Source organism: Platichthys flesus, chromosome 20 (genome assembly GCF_949316205.1).
Source record: "Platichthys flesus chromosome 20, fPlaFle2.1, whole genome shotgun sequence".
Classification (NCBI taxonomy): domain Eukaryota; kingdom Metazoa; phylum Chordata; class Actinopteri; order Pleuronectiformes; family Pleuronectidae; genus Platichthys; species Platichthys flesus.
In genome coordinates, this window is record NC_084964.1 from 6,746,011 (window position 1) to 6,771,434 (window position 25,424).

The window sequence follows — 25,424 nt, forward strand, 5'->3', positions numbered from 1 at the left end:
AATGTAAGCTACTTGTAGAAGATATCCATAGAAGCCTCCTGTGTTTGCTACCTGTTAGCTACCTCACCGTGCTAGAGTTAAGAAACTACCCACATGTTACGTTATTGTCTTATCGAAGGAGTGTGCGCATTGTTGTGTGTTTTAAAGGTTGTACTTTCCATGTACACGCACAACTTTTTGACGACGATTGCAGTGTTAGCTGTTTTGATTAGCATGCTAACATTTAGCTGCAAACGGCTGTGCTAGTTGAAGCGGTGCCACTTCCAGTCAGCCCGTGTGCATGTGACGTTCATCTACAAGTACTTGTCCTTGTGATAAATCACAAAAAGCTTGTATATGATTTTAATTTGAATTATTATAATGTATTGTTTTTTTTAATGAACCCCTCACCCCCTAAATGTTGACAAGTTGAGGAGAGGGCTGCAATAATGCTTTTGTGTTAGATATATATATTATTTTCAAAACATTATTTCTTGACTTAAAAATAGTTAATGATGAAGGTTAAATAATGGTAGCTTTTTATGTTAATTGAGTCATGTTCTTTATATATGCCGTATATGTCATCTTTTAATGTCTCCTTTTTTAATCAAAGCTAGGGTGCTATTACTACTTGATACAGTTAATTGCTTAAGTTTTTCTGAAAGTTTTATAATTGTTTTAAAATCAAAATAGTTAAATTGTTCCCAGATTTGTATGCATTTTGATCTCTTAGTCATGTAATGTGTGCAGAGAATATGATCAGAATGTCTGACTTGACCACCGCAGCAACCATATTTGACATGTATTTGAACACTGTCCTCTCTCTTTTTTAGAATTAGTAAAGTGGAACTGGGAAATGTTGTCATCATTGGACGCACACTCATTCATCACAGTTGATAAAGCTGTCCAGATCACGCAAAGCACTTGGAAAAGGCCTCAGGGCCCTTCTGGACATATTTGATGACCAGGAAATGTAAGTAGGAGATTAATGCACGGTTCCCCCTATGTTCATACATCATATATTTGGTTAACGATGCTTTAATATACAGGTGTTTAAGCAAGCAACAGAATATTTTTTTTTTACACTTGTGCTGTGACTTAACCTTCTGAACATTATCCTTACCTTTCCTGTGGAATATGATGGTTAGTAATATCAGAAAAAAGATGTTGCCCAGGTTTACAATGGGGAAAACCATGGTTCATGTAGTTGTTGAATATCTTTGCATTAAACACCAATGCTGTTGTCTTTATAAAAAGTGCTCTGGAAAACAAATAAACATAAGTTGTGCATAAATGAGAGACTGATTTAATTTTCAGTCCATTTGATTATTTAATTTTGTATCTTTCAGACAGCTGACGTGCTTGCACAAAGAAAGGCCACATATCTCAGAAGTCTGACCTTCTTTATGAGGGAGGACAACTCTCTGAAGACATGTCTGGTAAGACAACTTTGGTTTATGCCATTAAGGTCGTTTTAATTTTTGACTGCTTTGCCATTATAAATATACAACGGGCCAGTAAATCTCTGGTTAGGGAGCAAACAGACTAATTTGATAGCAATTTGCCATAAAACAAATCCATGTTTTTATCTTTAAATTTAAAAAGATCGTTCCCTGAAAATTGAAAGTTCACTCATTATTTACTCACCACTGTGCTGATGGAGGGGTGGGTGAAGTGTTTGAGTCAACAGACATTCAAATTCGACTTGAAATGTCATTTACACCATATTTTTAGACTAAAAGTCTGCTTGCAGAAGTAGCAATGCTTACACGCACTCCATACGCCCATCGGGTGCGAGAGCTTGTGTGCAGATTTGGGTGTGGCAATAGAGGAAGATATCAGAGCACATGTAGTCGAAAAAGTTTTATGGGGCTAACAGATACTTGGATGACACCATAACAGCATTAATGAGGAACTTTAAAAAAAAAAAATCTGTTGTTATGCCAGTTTCTTCAATTGTAATGGATTTGCCTGCAAGACTGTTTACCCCTGAAACACCAAAGGTTTTTGGTGGATGCAAACACGTCACACATCCCTCTATCATAGTTGTGTGCAAATAAGTCATTTTTCCTTTTTCGGTGGATCTATCACTTTTAAGAACTAAAATCATTTGTCCACTATTGAGCAAGATCAATATACCTTAGAAGTTGGAAACAGCAAAGTATCTGAATTGTGAGAACACATGGAGAAAATAATGACAAATTTGGCAATTTTTTTTACTTAGACCTAATAATGGGGGGGATGAAACTTTAAAGAATAAAATGATATTTGTTTTGTCTGTTTGTTTTTCTCTAGGATACAGACTCGAGGGAAATGTGGGTCAAAGGGGATGAACTCATCGTCATCTGTGACTTGACAATTCATGTCACTTTGTTTTAACCATCCTATCTGTATTCAAGGTTTCTTCTCTGCTGGAATTGTTTCCCAAAATAGTTAAAACATAAATGGTAGGTATGAAGTAATGATCCTTTGCTAAAAGGGATGGTTAACCGAAACAGAAAATTACGCTGTTGAATGTTAAGGTGTCTGGACACTTCGATGACAACACAGGAGCAGTATGGAGGCATGTAATGTTATAATTCTGGACTCTGGACACTTTATCCACCCCTCTATCAGCATAGTGGTGAGTAGATAATGACTGATTTTCATTTTTCTGCAAACTATCACTTTAAGTTTTAATGTGTTGTTCTGTTACATATACAGTTTGACTTTCATAGGCTTTGTTTTGATAAGAATTGTGCGATGGAACCATTAGGTTAACAGTGTCACTCAAAATGTCTGCTGTTACTATTGCAATGTTGACTATGTTGGCAGTTAATTTATTGATTTTATAATTGTTTGTACTAAATGTTTACCAATTGTTCATAATAAATAGATCATGTTTGAAGAATGATGCTGTCTTTTATTATTGAATTGTCATAACGAATGTCTAATCCTTTTGAAAGTAAGATAAAAGATAAAATAATTTCTTTAAGTACCCTCAACTTATGGGCAGTAAAGTTGAATTAATACAACATTTAAGGATTAAACTACAGTTCTCTCAACTAAAGCAATGTAGTGCCATTGACTTGTGTTTTCAATTTATAAGAAGACACACATGCCAGTTTAGCATATGTAATATTTTAAGTACTTTTAACTTAGATATATGAGTAGACCTGAATAGTAATGTTAGGCTAGACCAACTTAAAATAGCACTTTGGGCAAACTTCATAGTTTAAGTTAACCCAACTAACTTTGAGTTAGTTGAGCGAACTCAAAAAAGCCTTGCAGCTGGTTGCTTTACTTTTTAAGTTAGCTCAACTTTTCTTTTTTTACAGTGTAGGTGTCTTGTGGTGTTTATAGTGGTCCTTTACCAGGTTAAGCAGTTCATCTGGAGAGCCTACGCTCTTCTATTTGGTCGTTATTCGTTCATCTAAATCTTCTGTTGTCTCTGCTGGTATTATGTGGCATGAAACCGGAAATGCGACTCCGGAAAGGATGTAGTTAGCAGACCAATCATATCCCTTGCGGGCTGCGTAAGGCTCGCGGAGCTTTGCCGTATAGTTAGAAAAATGGGGCGACGCACGTAAGCACGTAAGAAGAGATACATAAGCACATAAGGGGCCCAGAAGGGCTCTTGCGCTTGCCGGCCCGTGAAAATGCAGAAGCATAAGCCGGCCTTTACACAGCGTTTCCAGCCACCATCAGCTAAACACAAAATGGGGACATGAATACTAGTGCAGTTCATTGATCATTTTTGACAAGAAGCACTGCAAATGCTGCTTGTGTAGGAGATCCATATTACTTAAACACTTGCTATTTTTCCATAAAATGTCAAATGGCTATATATGGCTGTAATTTAACGGTAGTGGTTACACCTTTAACAAAAAGCTTGACTGGGCGGCTTTGTGACACAAAGAAATGTTTACTTTTGACTGTCTAAAACGACTTTATGGTAAGGTGTGGATACACGTTTGGTTGCACATGGGTGCTCAAAGTTAAACTTGCTTTTGATAACAAATAGAACCCCTGTTGTACCTCTGGTGTGGAGACAGGAAATGGAGCAGCTTATTTATTTATTTGAAGTTGGCATCTTTTTCAAAGGTTCCCATCTGAAGTAAAATCTTTATAACTTCAATTTCAACCAGAAAACAGGAGCAGAGGGGACATTCTTTTTTCTTTTTACATTGTTAGGCAGCTCAGAAAAGCCCTTAAGGAGTAAACAGTCTTGTCAATTACACTCGTAGTTGAGAAAACAAACCACCATCGAACGCAATAATATATGAAGGAACTAAGATGCCTAGTCTTTGCTTTGAACCAGCCTTGCATAAAATCTATACTGAGTTTGACAAAATGCTACATTTTCCTAAAGCACATCATAAATTCATTTGACAATATGAAAGTGTTGAAAAAGTGTGATAGAATCCATTCCTTTTCCACATAATCAAGGATTTAGTAATTTGCTGTTATGCAATTCATCTGAAATGAGTAGTCTAACAGTTATATTATTTTTACTTTTAAGATTAGTCCAGTTTGACTCCTGTATTGTGCATCAAACTTTATATCTGCTTTGCATCAACCTCAGTTACATTTTTTACAACAATTTTGTTTTTGCTGTAAGCAGCTACAATAGGAGCCAATTTGCTTCTCACTGTCCTTTATCTGTCCATAACACAGTTTGAGTAAAAAAAGCTTAATTCAAAACTTACTGCTGTTACAAATGAGACAAATAAGACAAATAAGAAATGTTTTTGAAAAAACTGTAGTAAGTCAGGTTTTAGTCACATTTGCAGGCACTGAATGTCACTATCAAGACCTACTTTAGGTGAAGTACATGTAGAAAGAGATTGTTTAGTAATAAGCTATTCTCAGATACAGTGGCGGTGCGTCAATACAGGGCGCTGGGGCGCCGCCCACCCTACAATTTTGAGATGAAAAAAAAAAAAAAAAAAAATGACATGTCAAAAAACATTATATATCAAATAATTTAATAAGAAATGTACTGTTTTAAAGCGTTAAATGTGTGCCGGAGACCGTAAGCCCCTGTCAAAAACCACTTAAATGTGACCAAATATAATATATTGCCATTCGTTGAATGATAACATACGATAACGTCACTGAGAGAGAAGCCACTCCTCCCTGTGGGCGCCGGTCAAGTGGAAGTCTATGGAAGCCAAAAAAAGGGGCAGGAACATTTGAGCAAGGACAGTTCTCATTGGCGGATGACAGTTCGAGCCATGGGCGCACGTACCTTGCGCCCACAGCCAATGAAAGGGTTTCTAACAGGACTGTCCAATCAGAGACCTTTTGTGATTCCCTCACATCACATATCTACAGGTGCAGCATAGTTAGCACTTAGCAGATACTTGTTTTAATCTGAGAGTATGGCGAATGAAAACTCTATTGTAGCTATTCACAGAACACCATTCAATCGACGATCGGATGTCGATAAAAAGAAACTAAAAGAAATGGGACCTGACCGTCCGGATTTAAAACTTGAACAGATAAGCACTGACCGCGGAAGAACCTACAAGCGGAGCTTCTCCTCCAGCCTTTATGCTAACCGGAGCTGGTTAGCGGGCTGTGCAGTGAGTAATGCGTTTTTTTGTTTCCCCTGCTTGTTGTTCCAATGTACTGGGACTGAATACTCTGGACTACAACGGGGATGAGGGATCTAAAGCACTTCACCCAGAAATGCAAGAAACACGAATCGTCTCGCTGCCATCTCACTAACAGCATGAAGCTAAGTCTCTTTGGGAGACTGAGTATAGCGGAACAGCTCGACGAAGGGTACCGAATTGGCATCCGTAAACACAATGAGGAAGTAAGGAAGAACAGGCACATTCTCTCAAGAATTATAGACTGTATTAAGTTCTGTGCTGCATTTGAGTTGGCACTGCGTGGTCATGATGAGAGCGAGAGCTCTGATAACCCAGGGATATTTCGTGGCTTGGTGGACGTTGTTGCCTCACTCGACGGTGCACTGAAAGACCATCTCGACAGCGCGACTGTGTTCAAGGGAACATCCAAAACGGTCCAGAATGAACTTCTTGACTGTATGCTGGCTGTTGTTAGGGAAAAGATCATAAGCGAGATTCAAAGCAGCGATTTTCTATCGATCCAAGCAGATGAGACCACGGATATTAGCACACAAACCCAGCTTGTGCTTGTGCTTCGCTACTTAAATGGTGCTAACCTGGAGGAAAGATTCTTTGAGTTCATCCCTCTGCAGTCAGCTACAGCAGCGACCATTGCCATGGCATTAAAAGAACGCCTTGCTGCCATCCTCCCAGGTGAGCAGAAAGTTAAACTCATCTGCCAGGCATATGACGGTGCCAGTGTAATGAGGGGTACCTCTTCAGGTGTTCAGAAGAGAATCCAGGACGACTACCCAACTGCCCACTATATCCACTGCTATGCCCATCAGCTCAATCTTATAATGCAACAGGCCACCTCTCACATTGTTAAAGTCAAGAACTTTTTTTCTGACTTGGGTGGATTAGCTGCGTTCTTTTCAAGATCCCCGAAGCGGACCGTTGTCCTTGATAAAACAGTGGCCCGTAGACTGCCAACGGCCAGCAATGTGAGGTGGAACTTTCACAGCCGTGCCGTCAATACTGTGTTTGAGCACAGAGATGACCTCATTGACTGCTTTGAAAGAATTCGAGCATCAGATGGCTTTGATGACAAGACCAGCCACGAAGCAGGAGGCCACATCAGGCTACTGGAGGATCCTGATTTCAACTTCTTCCTTAAACTGTTTCATCGGATAATGCCACACATGGACATTCTCTATGCCAAGCTCCAGAACAGAAACATAGATTCAGTCTATATAAATCGCTGCATCCAGCAGTTCCAAGAGGACATACAAAAAATCAGGTAATTTCATTATTGTTATTATTCTGTAAGCTTAGTCATAACATTCTTATTTTACATTAACCATAGTAATAAGACAAATGTGATATTTAAATTATTATTATTTTTATTTACAGAGATTCAGTCCATGCAATGGTGGTGGAGCACAGGAGTGGCTCTGAGCAGCCGAGGAAGCGCCGGGCTATCGATCAAGATGAGCTTAAAAGGATTGCCACAGAGGTGAGTGTCAAAATCAGCAGATGCCTGTGTTAAAGTTCAATGTTTTGTCTTTCCCACAGCAGAACACATGTTGGAAATTGTGAGATTTGTGTGGATATCATATCAGACTATACTTTATCTAAAATACCAATTCGAAATGTTGATGAGCCATCAGACCTAATTCCTGGCTTTTGTGTGTCATGGAGTGGGGGTGTGTGTGTTTCATAGCACCAGGCTAGTTCCTGGCTTTTGTGTGTCTAGAGCCAGAGCTGTTAGACTCTGATTGTTGGCTTTTGTCTGCAGCCAGGACAAGATGGTTGAAGTCAAAGGTTATTAGCATCTAAATGCCCCACACCTTATCTGTCTGTCTCTCTCTATATTTATCTGTAGGTATGCGACACCATACTTGGACACACCAAGGAACGCTTTGCCTTCAAGGACCACCTCATCAGTGCCACCTTACTGGACAGCCCCCAGTTTGACCACTACCTCGATGCATTCCCTGAAGTTGCTCTGGCCACAACATTGAAGGCCTATCCTGTGCTCGATGGAAGTAGGCTGAAGACAGAGCTTACCCTCATCTATGGCTCAGAAGAATTCCGAACCTGTCGTGGTGCTGTGGATCTTTACCAGTTGTTCAAAGACAATAACCTTTCTGAGGTATTTTCAGAGACAGAAACACTTTTTCAACACTGAAAAGGGTTAAAACCTTTCTCAGGAACACAATGACTCAGGACAGACTGAATGCCTTAGCCATGCTCTCAATGGAAAAAAGGCTTGTCACAGACATGATTGACTTTAACCAGAAGGTGATAGAGAGATTTGCCAGCTTGAAAGAGAGGAGGGCTAAGTTTCTTTACAAGTAGTAGGGCCTACTCTTGACAAACAACAAATGTAAAATGTTATGTCTCTTCTGCTCTAAACCTCTTTCGTGTGAGGGTGTGGGCACCTTCTTTATTCTTTATCTCTGAAACCCTACCCAATGTCTCTTACCTATGTCCCTACCATTCTGCTCTGAACTGTCATGCCCAAAGTAACAGGTTATTGTTATTGTTGTTGGATACTAGTGTTGAGCACTGTATGTTATTGAAATAAAGCTATGTTTTTTTTAATATTCTAATCAAAACCTCAGTTTTTTTTCTCATTGCGGTGGGCTATTTAAACCGCGCCGCCCAAGTGCGCCCCCCCCAAAAAAAATGTCACCAGCCGCCACTGCTCAGATATCTTTACCCCACAGTCTGTCCATTAGCATTGATGGAAACCATTTGTTAGGGTATAGGCCCAAAAACGAGCTAAGACATGCAAGTTAACCTTTTCAGATTATCGGATTGTAACAGAGAAAATCACCTCCTAAAGGGATCCCACCCTGCCACAAGAGAACATTGTCCGTCTGGCTTTTGGAGTGTTAACTATAAAGTTAGCTCAAATACTGACGTTTCCTTTGAAGGAATAGTTCAACTCAATGTGTATATCTCCACTCCCTCAGGTTAGTGAGTGCAATTAACTTGGCTCTCAACTCCATGAGCTTGTCTATCCCTTTTTCATCACTTTAAAGAAGAGAACCCTGGGCATCCCTGATATTTTAATAAAGGGTGACCTTTGTTTGTATTACTGTAACGGTTATTAAAGTCTGGCATATTGACCCCCATCCCTTTATGTGTTTCCAGAGTTACACAGTTTTCTTGTTTTTGATTCACCTTGTTGAGATATTAAGATATATACGTCTGCCTTCTCATTGCATCTACAGCATGTCTGACCTCATTATAAAATATATAGGTCATGTGGTTGGCTGCAGCTTTTGCAAGAAGGCTTGAAAAGAATTTGATAAATGACAAAAGATGAATTCATTCATTAAGAGGTACATTGGCAAATTGGAGTATGTATGTTCATATTTTGCATGATTAGAGAAATTCAAGTCTAATCCCATTTTTCATTTTGGTGCATTCCTAAATTTATTCTGAATAAACAGCACGCCAAGAGGCACACTGACTTATTTTAATGCCGACTGAATTATTTAGGAAGCCATGCATTAACTATGAGAGGGAACGGGAATAGTTTTGTGCATTTATGTGTGAATGCATGCATCCGTGAGTAGGTACATGCATACAAGGGGCTTCCTGTCACTTCAAATACCTGGAGAACAGCAGGAATCAAAGCACTGATCTATTAAACACGACTTTCGTGGCTTGTCGAGTCAGCAGAAGAGCCTTTTTTTAACTTGAGATAGTCAGAATGCCACGTGCTCACTTCATGAGCTGACGGTATGGTTGTTATTTAGTATCTCATGAACGTGTTTCTTTTACATGGTGGCATGCCTGACGCTTGGAGCGACAGACATACCATTTTCAGACATTCTCTCCCGGAGAATTTACATACAATTGGGTCCGGTCTTTCTCAAGAGTTTGCCTTTCACACACGAGAAACACAGCAGGACCTTCTCCGATGAGAATGATTCAGAACATCATAGAAAGGGGTGACACAGCCAGCAGAGGGAGGACGTAACATATAAATTAAAATTTCACGTTTTTGTTTACAGAACATCACCACCTGCATGGGCCCTCCTCTTGAATCTTGCCATCTCTGTAAGCTCACATCTTCATCTGTGTCTTCTACGGTCATGGCTCCTCTTTATCATCCTGAGATATGTATTCTTTTTAACCGTAGCTTAGAAACCTCATCATCTCGTGGTAAATCCCTTGGAGGATCTCCTGCTGTGTTTTCACATGGGCTTATTAGGACTTTATTCAGAGTTTTCACTAGGAGGTTGACCCCCAAACTCCACAGCCTCTGATCCAGCCATTTGCGTTCTCACATACAGCCACTCCTGAGAATGACTGGAGTTATTCCACAGTTCAGAGCATGCCTGAAAGCAGCTATAGTTACCACAACAAACAGGTTTCTAGAGGCAACTGCAGTAGCTTACCTGATAAAAATCAGACAAGTTTTGCATAAAAAACGAAATGTATGAAAATGCAAATAATGTGTATGGTGAGAAATACCAATGTGCCATGCAGGCCGCAATGCTAAAGGGACGTACACTGGCAATAAGCTCTCCAACCAGATGAAATTACAAACGTTGAATACCAGGCAGGAGCTGCATCACTCCAACACCCATCCTGTTTCCTCTGCATATGTCCACATATGAGATTTCACTGGCTAGCTCCAGCACTGCTGCTTGAAAGGACAAACTTTTCAAGAATTCTACTTTAAGAACTACAAGCAAGGTGAAGCAACAGGACATCAGCACAGTTATAACATGCATCACGTCACCCCTTCAAAGTTAATGAAAGCGAACTCTGTTGAGGACTCTTAAGCATACGTGTGCAGTGCTGGACCCTGCTATTGAATTCATTGTAACAAAAATCCCATGCTGTCTCATGACGTCAATCACATGTTCCCCTCTGTTTGAATGCTACTATTAAGTTAATTATAAGCAAAATTAGAGTACTTTTGTGAAAATGACTGAACTGGCCCCTGGATGAGTCAGTCATATCTTATAATTGGTCTTACTATGTGGGGCATCAAATAGAGGAGGATAATAATAAGATAATTACAATGAATAATAACTTAATAAATATGAAAGAAATTATGACATTTTTCAAACAAAAGTAAATAAATATATACAATAAATACAATGGAGTATAGTTGAATTTGTGATTATATAAATCACTGTGTAGACGGCAAAATTAATTGAAAGTGAAATTGGCATCAGCCATTACAAACAGTGTCTTTTTTATTATTTTTGGCCTCTAATCTTAGTTTTCTTAGTTATCTGTCTTATCATATCACCGGTAACTACTGCTACATTACTGCTCCCTGTTGCAGAAGTCCACACAAATGTTTTGCACTTCTAGCTTTGCTTTCACCTTTTTCCATTTTATCCAAAACCAACTCAATGAAGTTTAAGTGTGGAAACTGTGCTGCTCGTCCATCATGTGAAGCTTCTGTCTGTTCTTTTAAAGTTTCGGCTTATAATGTTGCCGTGGGACATCGGATCAACCAGTCTGTCTTCCTTTATCATGTGTCTCTATCTCCTCATTATGACATAAATGCACAGTACTACTGCAAAGACTGTACTAAACGATTGTTCAAGCAGGGATTTTAAACCCATGAACAGCAGTTGCATTAACTTTAAAGTCTAATTTACTTTGACTGCTGTAGTTAACTTATTTTAAAATCACAGGAAATGGTTAACCATTGGCAGTTCAACACTTACCTTTGTACTAATTAAACTGATAAACTGGACAGACATTTTAATAAGAATTTTCTGGGAAAATGTGGATGTTCCTAATGTAACTGAGTGCCTGTTACCTGTGATATTTGGGAAAAAAATTCAACATCTTACTACAACATGGATACACATTTTGATTACAATAGATTGGAGGGGGGGGGGGGGGGGGGGGTTTCAATGCTTTCAAAATAGTCTCTGTATTCCACCAGTTGTTCTGAATCAATTTGGACTAGAAAGACTCTTAGGGCTGAGAATCAGAACAGAAAAACTATTCTTTCCAAGAGATGTCTGTCTTTACAGTGAAAGATACTGTAATTGAGGTTTCAAAATAGAATTTAGTACAATTGGCAATACATACCATCCACATGCATATACCACACATCAAAAAGGGCAAAATAGGACGTTTGGTTTGTTCTATCTTCTGTGATGGCTGCAAAGGGAGTGACTGCTGTGTCACAGATAGGCATTCGGAAAGAGGTCACCCTTCTAATTTCCATTAAGACGAAGCTGAAGCCAACAGGAGACAGTGCTTGAATCAATCAGATCCCTTCAGATTGAAAAGAGAGATCCACCACCAATCATGTCCAATAAATAAAAGACAGAGAAAACATTGAAAGAGGGAGATGGAAACGTGTGTGTGTGTTCATGTCATTGTGTTAAATAGAGATTCTCAATGAGTCTCAGCAGGAGGTATTTAGTGAGATGAGAGATCATCAAGGTGAATTTTAAGCTTGAAGTGACTGGGACTGCCCCTCATGTGTTTTGTCTGCAAAGGAAGGAAGTGTCAATTATCTTTTGTGCAGCTTCCTTGCTCTGTCCATATGCGCAAGGGGGAGCGGACGTCAATGGGGCGAGCATATGTGTGCGTGAATACTAAATTCCTTCATGTCTCCGTTTGTAGCAACCTACAACATCAATTAAGGTTTAAACTAGCGCCCAACAAAGTCTTCTGCAGCATCGCTGCGTGTCATGCATATTATGAGCACAATTAAGAACAATTTCAATGCTCTGCCTGATACAGTTTTTTCCTCTAAAATTCCTAACTCCCTCCCAATGAGATAAACACCTGTGGATTAAGCCTCCAGGATTATCTGAGCAACAGCTCCAAGAGCCCCCAAGACTGCAATCAGTTCTTTTGGCGTTGTCGTACTACCCAGGCACACAGGGACTCTGATGTAGAAGCTGATCAGCAATGACATGAATACATTTGCTGTTTTCAAGGTTTCTGTTTATATTCCATCTAAAATACAGGTTTTAGCATTTGCAGCAGGAGCATATTTGAGGATGACATGGGGCTGAAGGTCGTAGGTATTTATCGAGGGGCCACGTGTCCGTAAGCCTCCCCTGAGCAAAGCTATTGACTGTTTGGTAAATCCCTCCACTGAACACTGTCCTAGCAACTGCAACAAGTTACCTTTTCCTGCAAGTAATGCTCACAGGGGTTTATTTTTTCCTCAACAAAACTGCTGTGGCTATATGCGTCAATAAGCAAATATTAGCTTCAGCTTTTTACAGGTAAAGAACTCTGCACATAAAAAGGATACACATCATCAAATTGTTTGTGGTCCATAATATGTCAGAAAATGTAAACAAAAAGAAAAAGAGATCTGAGTTTCTCAAAACCTCAATAGGGTAAGAAATCCACTTTTTGCTTGAGAATCCAGCTACTAGATTCATTGATTTATTTTCGACCCCCAAGAAGGTTGGGACTAGTGTGTGCATACCTGACCCAATTTGCATCATATGAGTCAAACCAGAACTAATTTTTTTTAATTATTTTAAAGTTGGATTGTGTGATATTTGACGGGTGATACAATTATATATTTCCACTGCATGTGCCTTTAATAAGGGGAAACGTCAGGCTGTAGTCGGGTTTGTACACACAAAAAAGTATGTTCAGGGTTTGGGTCAGGCTAGGAAAGAAAATTACGTCCCGAGCACGTTTAGTTTGAGAATCCCTGCCATAATAAAAATACGATGGCCAGTATTTGTTTGGTTGCTCAGTGCTTCATTGCTTTTTTTCATTTTTCTTTCGCTTCTTTATTGTTTTGCCCGGCACTGGGTAGTGGTGTGGGAATTCAGCCTCTCTAAAATAAATTATTCATCCTTTTTGATGTATGAAAGTGCATAAGAGAGGAAAAAGTGTTGATGGGATATTCCGCACTGAATGGCACATCCAAACATGCAGCGCCTTTCAACCCTCCTCTGTAAACAGTGTGGCTGATCGACTTCGGATGCCTTCATGCAAGCCTCAGTGATGCAATGGACTTTTAACTGATCTCTCTGAGTGTGTGTGGAATACATATTCAATCTGTGGACTCGAGAGCTGCAGGAAATATTCTCTGAATGTAAACAGTGGCAATGGAATGAAAGTATTCTCATGCCGTACGTTATTTGAACAATCTGGCTGTGAAATACTGTTGGAATACTGGGTTGAAACTTATCAGAACAACATCATAGTCAACATCATAGTGTCTGCCTAAAAAAATGGTTGATCTTTCTTTGTCCAAGGTCTTCAAAGTCTTTTTTTTCCTCCTTTTGTCTTTGTTCAGAACCTCCAGCTGCTAACTCTGATATCCTGAAAATAACATCAAGGCAACTCCAGAGTTGTTTTGTTTGCAGAAATTTCTTCCAATCCAAGTTTCAGTCGCTCTACTTGACACCAGCGTTCCCACCAGCTCCCATGACATTTGAAGCAGTGCAACAAAGTCACTTTATATCATTAAAACTATGACATCACAATGTGTGGTATATACCCGAGGTCACAGTGACAACAATGGAAATAAGAGAAGGAGTGAGTCAGATAAAATGACTGCCAGGATGCGCTTACACAGGCACAAAAAAGGCATTAACAACCAAAAAACAGGAACTCAATCTTCCAGCTATTTTGATTATTTAAGTCCCCCCAAAAATATTGTCTTTGAAAAGTCAAACCCTGGAGAGATGCCGGCTGACACAGCAGGCGAGTCATGTGAGGTGGGAGTTTATTGTGCTACGCTAAGAAAATCCCAGAAGGGTCAATTATGTTTTTCTGCGTTTTGGAATTAAAAGGAATTGTACCATTCTGGATTTTTAACCAATAAAAATGAATAAAACTGAGTAATGTGCTTGTCATGAAATCCACATGAACTCAGCTGCAGTTACACATGCCACCATCTTTTTTAATTCAAAGACACATTTGGCAGGATGGTTTCTTTTGCATTGACTCAAGTCTTGTTGTAACTTTCAGGCATTTTTATTTATTTTATTTTATATTTTTTAATCTTTTTCTACTAATTGTAAAAAACAACACAGATCAGCAGCTACTAATGGGACTCTGCATCAATACATTGCTTAGGTCTTGCCTTCACTGATTGGTAAGAAACTACAAATATACTGGTTATTCAAAATTAAAGAAAGGATTAATTTTCACTGGTCAAGTTTTTGGTGTTTGTTTTTTATCTCACTAGTGTCTACACTGTCTCTGTTTCAATTATTTGTATGCAGCGCCTAGGAAGAATCACAGTGTGACATCGCAGTGCAACAAAACAGTTCTTTTTGGTGCCACATTGGCTGATGGAATTGAATCCCAATTTTAGGCTACTAGTGTTAGCAGTAATCAGAAAAGTAAACCGAGATGTTGAAATACTTTTTAAAACTCACAATAGGAAATACTTGAGTCGTAAATACGGCATAAAAGAAACACCATAAAATTGAGTTATTTGGAGACATAAAGAAAGCCGTTTGAAAATGCTCATATTGGCCTTTTTGATCAATAAGTAAAATAAATATTTCTTGTGAAAATTGGGTTTTAAAATTTAAATAGCGTGAAAATATAGGTGCTTAATTAAACCTTTGACTTCCCACATATGCGCAACCACAGAACTGTGTGAGAATACAATTGTAATCTTACCATTAATCCAAAGAAGACTTGTGTAAGAGGGGAGGTGTGTCGTGTTTGCTGCCTCCTCTTTATGCTTTTAGCTATTGCTCATTAAAAGTCGCAGCGTAGCGGCATCTCACTTGTGTAATATTTCCCCTACAATCACGTTTTTCATCTCCTGTCTAACAGTCGACACTGTTCACGAAATTGGGAGAAATTACAGTCTCAACCAAACGCGCTCACCATTTCCTCATGAACCATACCAGAGAAGATAAATAATAAATGAGATAATTAAAGACCTTTGAAGGGAGATATAACTTGCAGTCAGTAGGGTTTGGAAATCTGGTGCCAATCCTATACACCTTGTACCTAACGAATCACAAGCAGCTTTAGGTGCCTGAGCAAATTAGTTTCCCTGTTTATTTAATTTAGAGAAAACTTTTAACTGTTAATAGTTAATGTGTTCAATTTTAACTGTCAATTTAACTCAGCAATTAAAAAGCCGTTCTTATCGCCGACCGTCGTTTTGTGTTCTGACACTGTTTAGTCACTGGCACCAATATTTTATGGTTTATAGTTTTTACAATTTGCATTGATATTCCAACCTGGTTTTAATATTCCAGTGTCACTGTCAGTTAGCAGATGCATAGCTTAAGAACTCACTGTAGATAACAAATAAACTAAAATGTAATTGTATCTGTCGTGGTACCAGCCAGTGAGGCGAGAAAACACACACGGGTGCACTCACACAAACACACACTCACACTCACAACTAATTTCAGTTCTGTGTTGTCTCCGTCAAACTATTTTGAAATTATATTTTCCCTCTTGACTTGATCTCTCTGCATTTGTTTATTCTTTCATTTTCCCATTGTCATAACATTTTTCCCTCGCTTAGCATATACAGTGTGTGTGATGACTGAATTAACGTCAGTTCCCACAAAGCCACAAAGGATGATTGCTTAAAGAGCTAAAGCCAATCTAGGGTAGGGAACCAATGTATGAAGAGAGTGAAAGATGAGGCAGATGGAGTAAAAAGGAAAGGTGAAAAACCAAGAGAGAGAGAGTTGACAGGTGAAACAAAGCCATCAGAGAAGCTCAAGGTGAGTCAATGCAGCCTCTCTTCTCGCCACTTTGAGTCCGCATCAGTCAGATGATGTGACATCATTTGTGGACAGACACCGGCTGCAACTGCTACATGGTTTTGTAATGAAATGCAACACTTGATGTGGGTATATGAAGGGAGGCTTGCCTGAGTGAGGTCCGGCTCTACCTATCCTGATGCTCATCTCGTCAGACTCAGTGGGCTGGAACGACGGCTCTTCTGCTTTCTCTTTGCCCAGCTTTGAGTCGGGGGGCAGAGCCAGGGCAGTTTGGGGGTCGACACCGAGACCCTGTGGATAAAAGACAAAAAAAAGAAGACAGAAAAGGAAGAGGTTAAAATTTGTTTTACATACAGAAAATCGCAGATAATGCTGTATATCATGGGGCCCCTTATTTCCTACTAATTTATTATTTTATTGATATTTTCAACAAAACAAAAAAACTAAGCACAAGCGATTATCATTTACTAATAATTACTGAGAAGCAGCAATGCAGTTTGTCTCAGTGTTAAAATACTCCATCATACATACAGAACACCACAAACCGTGAAACTACTGTATCCCCTACATGGGTAATGTGTTTAAAGTGTCTAATGTATGTTTCCTTTATACAAAATATGGAAATGTGTTTTTGAAGGAACAAATTGCAAATGATAATCCTTGACTTTTTGTGTCAAATAAGAATTGATGTAACTAAGGAAAAGTGCATTGATGTTGGACTTATTCTTGAGCCCAGCTGTGAAAACCCCGCTATCCACTCCTGCATCTAGTCTACATCATGAGGTTACATTACATTAGAACATTTAATTTAGCTGATGATTTTATCCAATGCAACTAACAATAAGTGCATTCAACCCTGAGGGAACAAACCCAGAACAACAAGAATCAAGAAAGTACAATTTCTTCAAATATAAAGCAAAACTACAAAATGCTATAAGTAAGTGCCATTTAAGTGCTAGTTTAGTTAGTTTCAAAATTGTATTCAAGGTGTAGTCGGAAGATGTTGTGTTATTAATTCAACAATGCACTGTTATGAACAATATCTCCCACAGTTACTGTCACTGTAATGCTCTGATTCATCATCTGACCAAACCAAGATGTTCACTAAATTCCTCTGATGGATGTCATTATGTTGCCTGATTGTGAGACTGCCTCACATTTGTGACCACACAAAACAGGTATTTCCAATCCTCTGACAGTCGACTGAGTGGTGTTTCACCAGTGAGATAGTGGATGATGTGTGATGTTTTGCCTTGCAAGTTTACAGTACCTCAGTACATAGTTAAGCTTATGGAAGCTACCTCATTGAAAACCCACAGCGGATGAATCTTGACACTCTAAATTCAAATGAAATGTTAATGCACTGCTTTACTGCCAACCCTATACACGCTCCAGTCGAGCTGAGTGGCTGAAGGAAGTGGAGAGTTTAATCAACATCAGATTAAATATGTTCAACCTGGATGTACCACCTGAAAACAGATGGTAAATCCAGTCTCTATCCAAATACCTATTGATCCTAGGGTCCGAAATCCTACCAGCTACCTGTCAGTCAACATATGTTTGCTTCCAATGAAAAGCCTCTCACACCATCACACTCCACATTGAGAGCGATGATGACGATGATCCCATCTGTGCTGTTGATTCCAGTCACAATATGAACAATGAAATATAAAACCTAGACATGACATCAGCCATTTCAGTCAATCTGATCCATGGACTGCAAATGAAGGTGGATGGCATGACAACTCAGGAGAGGTGAACCAAAAAATGTATTGATCGCCCCCTGGTGGCTGGCTAGAGTATTGGTCTTATACCCTGCCTCCTCCAAGTTAGTAGATGGGAGATGGACAAAATTAGAAAAATAAAGTTTCTGTCACTTAAGGTAGTTCTTATCACACTGGTGTTAAGTGTTCAATTTAATAATAAGTTTGGTTTTATTTGCTTTTTATTAGAGCAAGGTTTTCTGGTTTAACATTTTGCAAAGCTTTCCCTCAGAGCTTGCACTCAAATAGCCCCAGCTATGCGGGACCATTTCATTGTGAACACTACTGGCATTCTCTTTTTCTATTGTAATTTGTTCTACAACAGGAGTACGTGAAGACCCATCATCCATCTAAATACAAGGTCCATGATTATTCATTATCTGCAGGTTTACGTTTTTTAAGTATTTACTGACCATAAAAGCATCAGGATCTTAACGTGGTTCGTGAGGCAGTGAATAATCATTTGTGTTTACTAGCAGATATAATGTGTGACTTCTTTCAATGACTCTCAAAATGCAAAGAAGTAATTAAGGACAACATTTTTTAGCTAGAAGACGACTCACCAGAGGTCAGTCTGACAGCCTAGTGACATTTCCCTTCCATAAACTATGTAAGCACTCTCACTGCATTGCTTTGCTTGCAGTAATGTCACTTTCTAATGCAGGAGTCTGTCTAAGTTTGTCTCATTTCCTGGGAGAAGAATACAAAGTCTGACAGGGGGTCAAAACCATTACAATAATACAAAATCCAAGATGTCAGACACTATCTGGAGCCAACAAATACACCAAACAATTAAAAGAGAATGCCAGTTTTCTGTATTATGTGCATGTTATTTTGTTTTCAAAGACCAAACCAACCGTTTGAACAATGCTAAATAAACAAAGATTATTATTACACCCTTTTGTTTTCTCCTCAAAAGTTATTTTTGTGAGATTTGACTATCAACCAATCAATATATAAAAAAATGTACAAATAAATGAAAAAAACAATCAATGAACCATCAAATATATAAAACATCTTTCAAATATTTAAATGTAGTTCAAAGTGCTTTGCATGATAGAAAAAACATAAAATGTTAAAAATGTATTGCAAATTAATTCAAAATTCAGATGTAGAAACAAACCTTATCTTTGATAAGTTAAGAGTTGAAATAACATAACTGGACAGGAGCTTAATAAACATACAGCAAAATGCACTTAATAAATATTGTATTATTCATATTAAGTATATGCTTTACAGCCTTTCTCTTGCACAGACATACTCACCAAAGGATTTATTTTTTCTAAAGAAATAAAGTAGGATCCACTGAATAAAACCAACATATATCCTCCGCGTTCCCAGGAAAACATGAAATATACATTTATAAAAAACATTCACTCCCTGCGGAAGCTTTCATGTGTTATTGCCTTATAGCATTAACTAAAGCTATGCATATTAAAATTAAATCTACTTCCATGGAGGCATTAGAAGCTGGTTTAAACCATTGCTAAGGAAGATGGTTCAATGAGCATACGGTCAAAGAAAATCAGTAAAAACAATGAGGATATTTGATTTATAAATTTACATATACTGTATATTTGATGGTTTGCTGCATGGATGAGCAGTGTAAAATGGTTTTTGGTGTGGTTTCACAGAAGCTTCCTTTGGCTGACTTCAGTCTCCCGCTGGAAACAGTATTGCCAAGTTTCCTGTTTGCTTTCCTTTAATCACTTTCCTTTTGATCGAGCATGTTGAAGCGCCCAGACAATTGTTGTTGTATACACAGTCTCTAAACTGAGCCTCTGAATATCTTCCAGAGTTGGCAGAGGTTGTTTTATCGTTCCTCAGCATCATAAAGTGGAAAGAAGGACGGAAGAGAAACCTTTGTGTGGGTTCACTCTAAAATATAGGATAATGTGTGAAAAAAAGAAAACGAATATCTTTTAATAAAGGTGAGAGACAAAATGCTGGAAACAAAATAATGATAATATTGTTGCGGATCTTGTCTGTAATTGTCACTCTTGCTCATTACTTACGCCAGCAGCAATGAGGTGTGCGAGAGGGAGGAAGCCAAGAAAGCAGCAGAGAAACAAAAAACAAAACAGGAAGTTCAGGTATAAACCGATGAGTGAGATGGTGCATGACATTTTGGGATTGCTGGGTCGTAAACACTGAATGGGACCCGACCTCGGGACACAAAGGGCTACTGTGGCTGTAAATCTTTAGTTTCATCCATCCAACACCAGGATTTTCTTTTTGCATCCATTATTTCAACGTTGTTTCAAATATTTATTTTAGTTTATTTTGCTTGAGGAGACCAATCCTTCAAATGATTCACTGTTGTCACGGTCAAACACATGCGGCTGTTACTCAGAGCAAAATATGCCGCATGATTCTTATTACTTACCTGGTTGTGATCTGCAGTGAATATTTTAAAGCTTCATGATTGTTCACATGTGTGGGGATTATATATAAGTTTGAATGCTTTACTTAACTGCTGGACTGGATTCACAAGGAGCATTATCCTACTGGAAGTAGCCATTAAAAGATGGTCAACTGCTACCAAGGACTCTGGCATTGAAACCATGATTTATTCGTATTAAGGGTGTGTTAAGAAAACATTTACTACACCATTATACCATCACCAGTCTGGACTGTCTGAGACAGGTTGGGTCAATATAAATGATTGTTATTAATGCTAAATTCTAAATTTAGGCTACGTTAGTCCAGCCTGTTTACACCTCCTCCCACTTTCCAGAGATGAAGCACAAACAACCTCAGAAGATCTGCTGCTCACTGGCGGTTCAGATGTTTTAATGAGCCCAAGCTATTACGGCTATTGTAAAATTCCCAAGAAAACAGCGGTTTCAGAAATACTCATAACAAGCCCGTCTGTCTCCGCAATACTCATGCATTGGTCGAAGTACCACCATGCAGTACATTATAATCATTTTATCAGGATATAATGAACATTGAGTACAAATTGTCATGTACTTCTTTCCAAGCTTCTTCTTCGAATGAATGAAACGTTTTCTGGAAGATGACCGACCACCTTCTAAGCACGTTGCCTCCTGCTGTGACAGGGCATGAAGAATTTTGATATTAGATCATCAGAACAAAAATCACACCCGAATTATGACCACATTATGATTTCCTGAAATCCTGTCCTCTGTTTTGTTTTTAAACTCCGTTGCTGCTGTGCCTCATGAACTTTTTTCTTATTTATCTCCCTTTCTGAAATAAATTCATCACAATGTATGATAAAACAGAGTTTATTGTAGAATGAAGATCTGTTTTGTTACAGTTTGGCAGAAATAGACTACAGCATGTACTCCTCCATCATGCTATTGCTTATGTCCATTTAAAAGCTTTTTAACAATAAGACCAAATCAAACCCTACATTCAGGTATTTTAAAGATAACATTTCAATTAGATTAATGCGCTTAACCTACTCTTAACTGAAAACATTGTTTCTTTGTGTATAAATACATTATTTACAAATGTGCAATATAAAATGAACGTTTTGCTACTGGAGTTCTTCCTTGGTTTGCTATTAGACGAGTGACAGTTTTATCAGTTTATTATAGGACATTAAAAACAGATGCAGGCTACTGGCCAAATATATTTTCAGCATGTAACTCTGAAGAAACACACACACTGATGTGAGCCATGAGACACAGCCCCCTCTTGACCTTTTAGCAAAATGAAGGCAGCTACAAACTCTTTCTTACACCATATCACAGCTCTGGACACAGTCCCAGCTGGAAGTGTTGATAGTGGAGGCTCACTGGCTCAAAATCAATGCATGTTCCCTGGCAGCTATTCAAACTCTTTGTATGCATAAACTGTGACCATTTCAGGTTGCCTCAAATCAGAACAATTGGTATTGTTGTTGAGGACACAATGTTATATTTTGACAAGTGATTGAACTGAAAATCGCTGCTCTCCAACTTCCCACTCGCAAGGGGTCGCTGGTGGCGAGGGCCACCAACCTTTGATTAGAGAGTTTTGACCTTTTCAAATATATGTCAACATCATAAAGCAGACATGTCCCTAATGATTTCCCCCACATAAGCACCAGGACCACCAACACATTTGGTAATAAACGTGATTTTTTTAAACCAGCTTTTATTTATTTATTTAAAGAAAAGTCATATAACTTAATTTACTGTTCAAAAAACACATTTAAGTGCAGCATAAGCTTGGCTCAGCATATCTGCCCACTCGACTCCTGGAGTCAAGAAGAGCTCTGCTGACGTCTTTATAGAATAGTTCTTCATGTACTGTTGCAGGACTCCATATGAAAGTGTTCCAGCTATCTGATGTCTGTGCGATTCATTCCGTGTGAAAGCTGCAGCTGCACAAACGTCTCAGGTGATGTGTGACACAGTTTGATGAGGAAGGCTCGAGTTAAGGAAGAGGAGAATAAAGTCAAACTAGGGCCACGTTGTAGCACTGGCGGGCCCGAGCACCCGCACGTTGAAGCCTGTAGCGGTCGTAGGAGAGGGCGATCGATGACCAAGCGCACGTCTCCGCGTTGCATGCGTTTTGCGCACTGCGGAATGATGAACACTTCACTCCCTGCTTCCGTCATGTGATGTCGATCCTTGCCTGCTAATTGCTCACTACGGTCCACGCTATCAATTGCACAGCAAACTGAAAATTGTATGTAAATCCAATGATAGTTGAAAAACTAAGTTTACTTCCTGTTGCCAGTAGGTGGCGACATCACTATTATTACGCACAGACCTGATCTGTTCAAGTAGGCGCTCTGATGTAGCGTGAGCAATTTTGTGTCAATTGGACAATTTTACCACAACGTAATTTTCACACTGATCAGTAGGTGGCGCTATGACCCTTCCTGTTTCATGGATAATCAATAGGTGGCGCTATGACACTGAGGAAATATTGACACATAGTACTGTTCAGGCTTGTACTTTAATCATGTGACAGAAGTTTGGTAGTGATAGGACAATGCACAGTGGACTTATGCAAACATCGTCTCGTCTGGCGAAGGATGATCCTTCGCCGAACATCAATGTTTACATGGTTTGAGGAAATGTCACAATTCTGACCTTGATCCAATGACTTGACTGAGCTCATTTGAGCTGTATTTGGTAAAGCAGCCAGGAGCAGTTCATCAAAATATAAAACATGTCACTTCCTGTAGCCAACAGGGGGCGCTGTGATTTCAAGTCATAATTTCTGTGTAGATATCATCAGGCTGGGACTCTTGATTTACATGTCTTTTTTGGACTCGATTGGACCATGTATGTCCGCGATACAGATGCTCGTGTTTTGATGGCGTGTAGCCAAACTTTGACGCCACGCCACGGTCACAAGGTGTGACGAAAAAAAATTCCCTTAATCATTTTTTTTCTCAATCTTGTTGTGATGACACTCATCTGAATTTGAAGTTGATCAGATGAAAGCTCTACGACAGGTTCATCGAAGTAAAAATGTGGAATATGGCCAAAATGGCCACTAAATTAAAAATGGCCACTAAATTAAAAATAGCGGTCTTCCTGTTGTGTTTTTCATAATGCCCTTTGAGAGTTTTTTGTGCGTCTGGTCATGATACGCGATAGGCCACAATTTTTGTGAAGATCGGACAAAGCGAAACCTAGGGGCTGTTGAGCCATTTTGCCACGCCCAATTCAAATTATTCCAGAATACTAAAATATCCGTACACCTTGAATTTCCTGCAAAGTTTCATAACTTTTTGAGCATGTCTAGACCCTCAAAAAGCCACCTAAAGGGAAATAATAATAAGAAAAATCCTTACAGATTCAATAGGGCCTCTCACCATTCGGTGCTCGGGCCCTAAATAGAAACTGTCCTGCTTCTGTCAAACACACGCACACACACACACATGCACGCACGCATGCACACACAACTCGATGACTGTGCTCTGATATAAACTCTCCTACTATCTCCACAGCCCAGTCTATTTAATTTTTTGAAGACCAACTTTGGCAAGTACACTAACAATCAAACTGGTACATAAACATCAAGTTTAAAATTGTCAAATGTAAAAACTGAATATTTTCTCCAAGAGGGATTTCGATCAGGGTAGAAGAAGAGACAACCTCCTAGAATTGATTAGGGAAGTTTTGTTCTGAGAATCAGAGCGATATTTAGCACATTACAACGAAAACGTAGAAGAAATATAAAGATTATGGCCTTTTGACAGTGTAAACTTTGAAGAATTTGGATCTTGTAAAAACCTGAGATGTGAGGATATATTCATAATATTAATAGAATGAACTAGGTAATCAAAAAGTAACACTATTATTAGAAAAAAACAAATGCAAAAAATATATAGCAAGGAGGAGCAATGCTTCATCGAACTGAACTTCATAATACCAAATTCTTGAACCAACTTAAGAAACTACACAACACCTGAGAATTTCTCAGATGCAACAAACTTTATAAAGTCTCACAATACCAAAAATGTATTTCTCCACAAAAGAGTATTTCTTGGCAACTCTGAGGTTTTTTTTTCTTCAGAATTGACAGTTTCTGTGCCAACTTTTTAAGTTTCTGATATGTCTGATAACATGATTTTGATAAGCAAAAATATGATGGTAGTTAGATGGTGAAAACGTTGCTTCATATTCATCTTCTCTAGCCTATAAATCGCTCCAAACATAATCAAAATTCACAAGATAATTCTGCACTAAATAAACTACTGTATACTTATGTTTGTTGCAGGGACTAACAGAACCATAGTGTTCTTGGGTTATATAAATGATATACTGTATTGTAAGGTGTCCTTGGGTGTCTAGAAGAATGCGATAAGATGTAATATTTATATTTTTACTATTATTATATCAATATGATCATATAGTTAAAACAAGCGTTTAAGAATTACTTCAAGGAGATTTAAAAATTATGAGGACGGACTGACACATAGTTAGTTAGGGTTTGTTGGCTAAACTGTGTCGTGCCATGATTCATAGTGTAAACAGGTTGATACAAATTTTAAACTTCTGGTAGTGTCCAGTTTCTGACAACCGGAATTCCAAGATCACAATTTTTTTATCCATATTTGGGAAAACCAATCTGCCACCTGCATCTCAGGAGTGATGCCAAAAAGTAGTTTGGAAGATAATTTATTCAGAATGGCATGAAGCCATCCTGGTTTCAACCACACAGGGGTGAAGACGCCGTATTGTCAAGTATGACCTGTGAACAAAGTAGAATTGTAATCTGGCAAAAATATCAGCTTCTCAGCAATGCTGCGCTTTTCAACACACAGGTGCTCAAAGACTAAACATTGGTAAACTAAGCACGGTTAATCACATATTATTTGTCCATTTGTATTTTTAGCAACATATCATCTGTTTTCAACAGCGCACCTCCAATGCAGCCACCAAAGACTAATTTGCCAAGTTTACAAAGAGATACAATGTCACCATCTCAGTTATTAGCTATGCCCTCGACTGTAATCA

The 25,424-nt window shown here is 38.7% G+C and overlaps 1 protein-coding gene across 2 annotated transcripts in view; it reads right to left on the reverse strand.

Moving 5' to 3' along the window:
* LOC133976239 (zinc transporter ZIP11-like) overlaps positions 1–25,424 on the reverse strand; it is a 114,541-nt gene that overhangs the window by 34,451 nt on the left and 54,666 nt on the right. The window contains exon 5 of one of the 2 annotated variants that reach the window (XM_062414390.1): positions 16,399–16,519. In XM_062414390.1, coding sequence (XP_062270374.1) covers positions 16,399–16,519 — 121 coding nt within the window. Of the gene's footprint in view, positions 1–16,377; positions 16,520–25,424 lie in introns of both variants that reach the window. The other variant, XM_062414389.1, reaches the window with a different exon arrangement.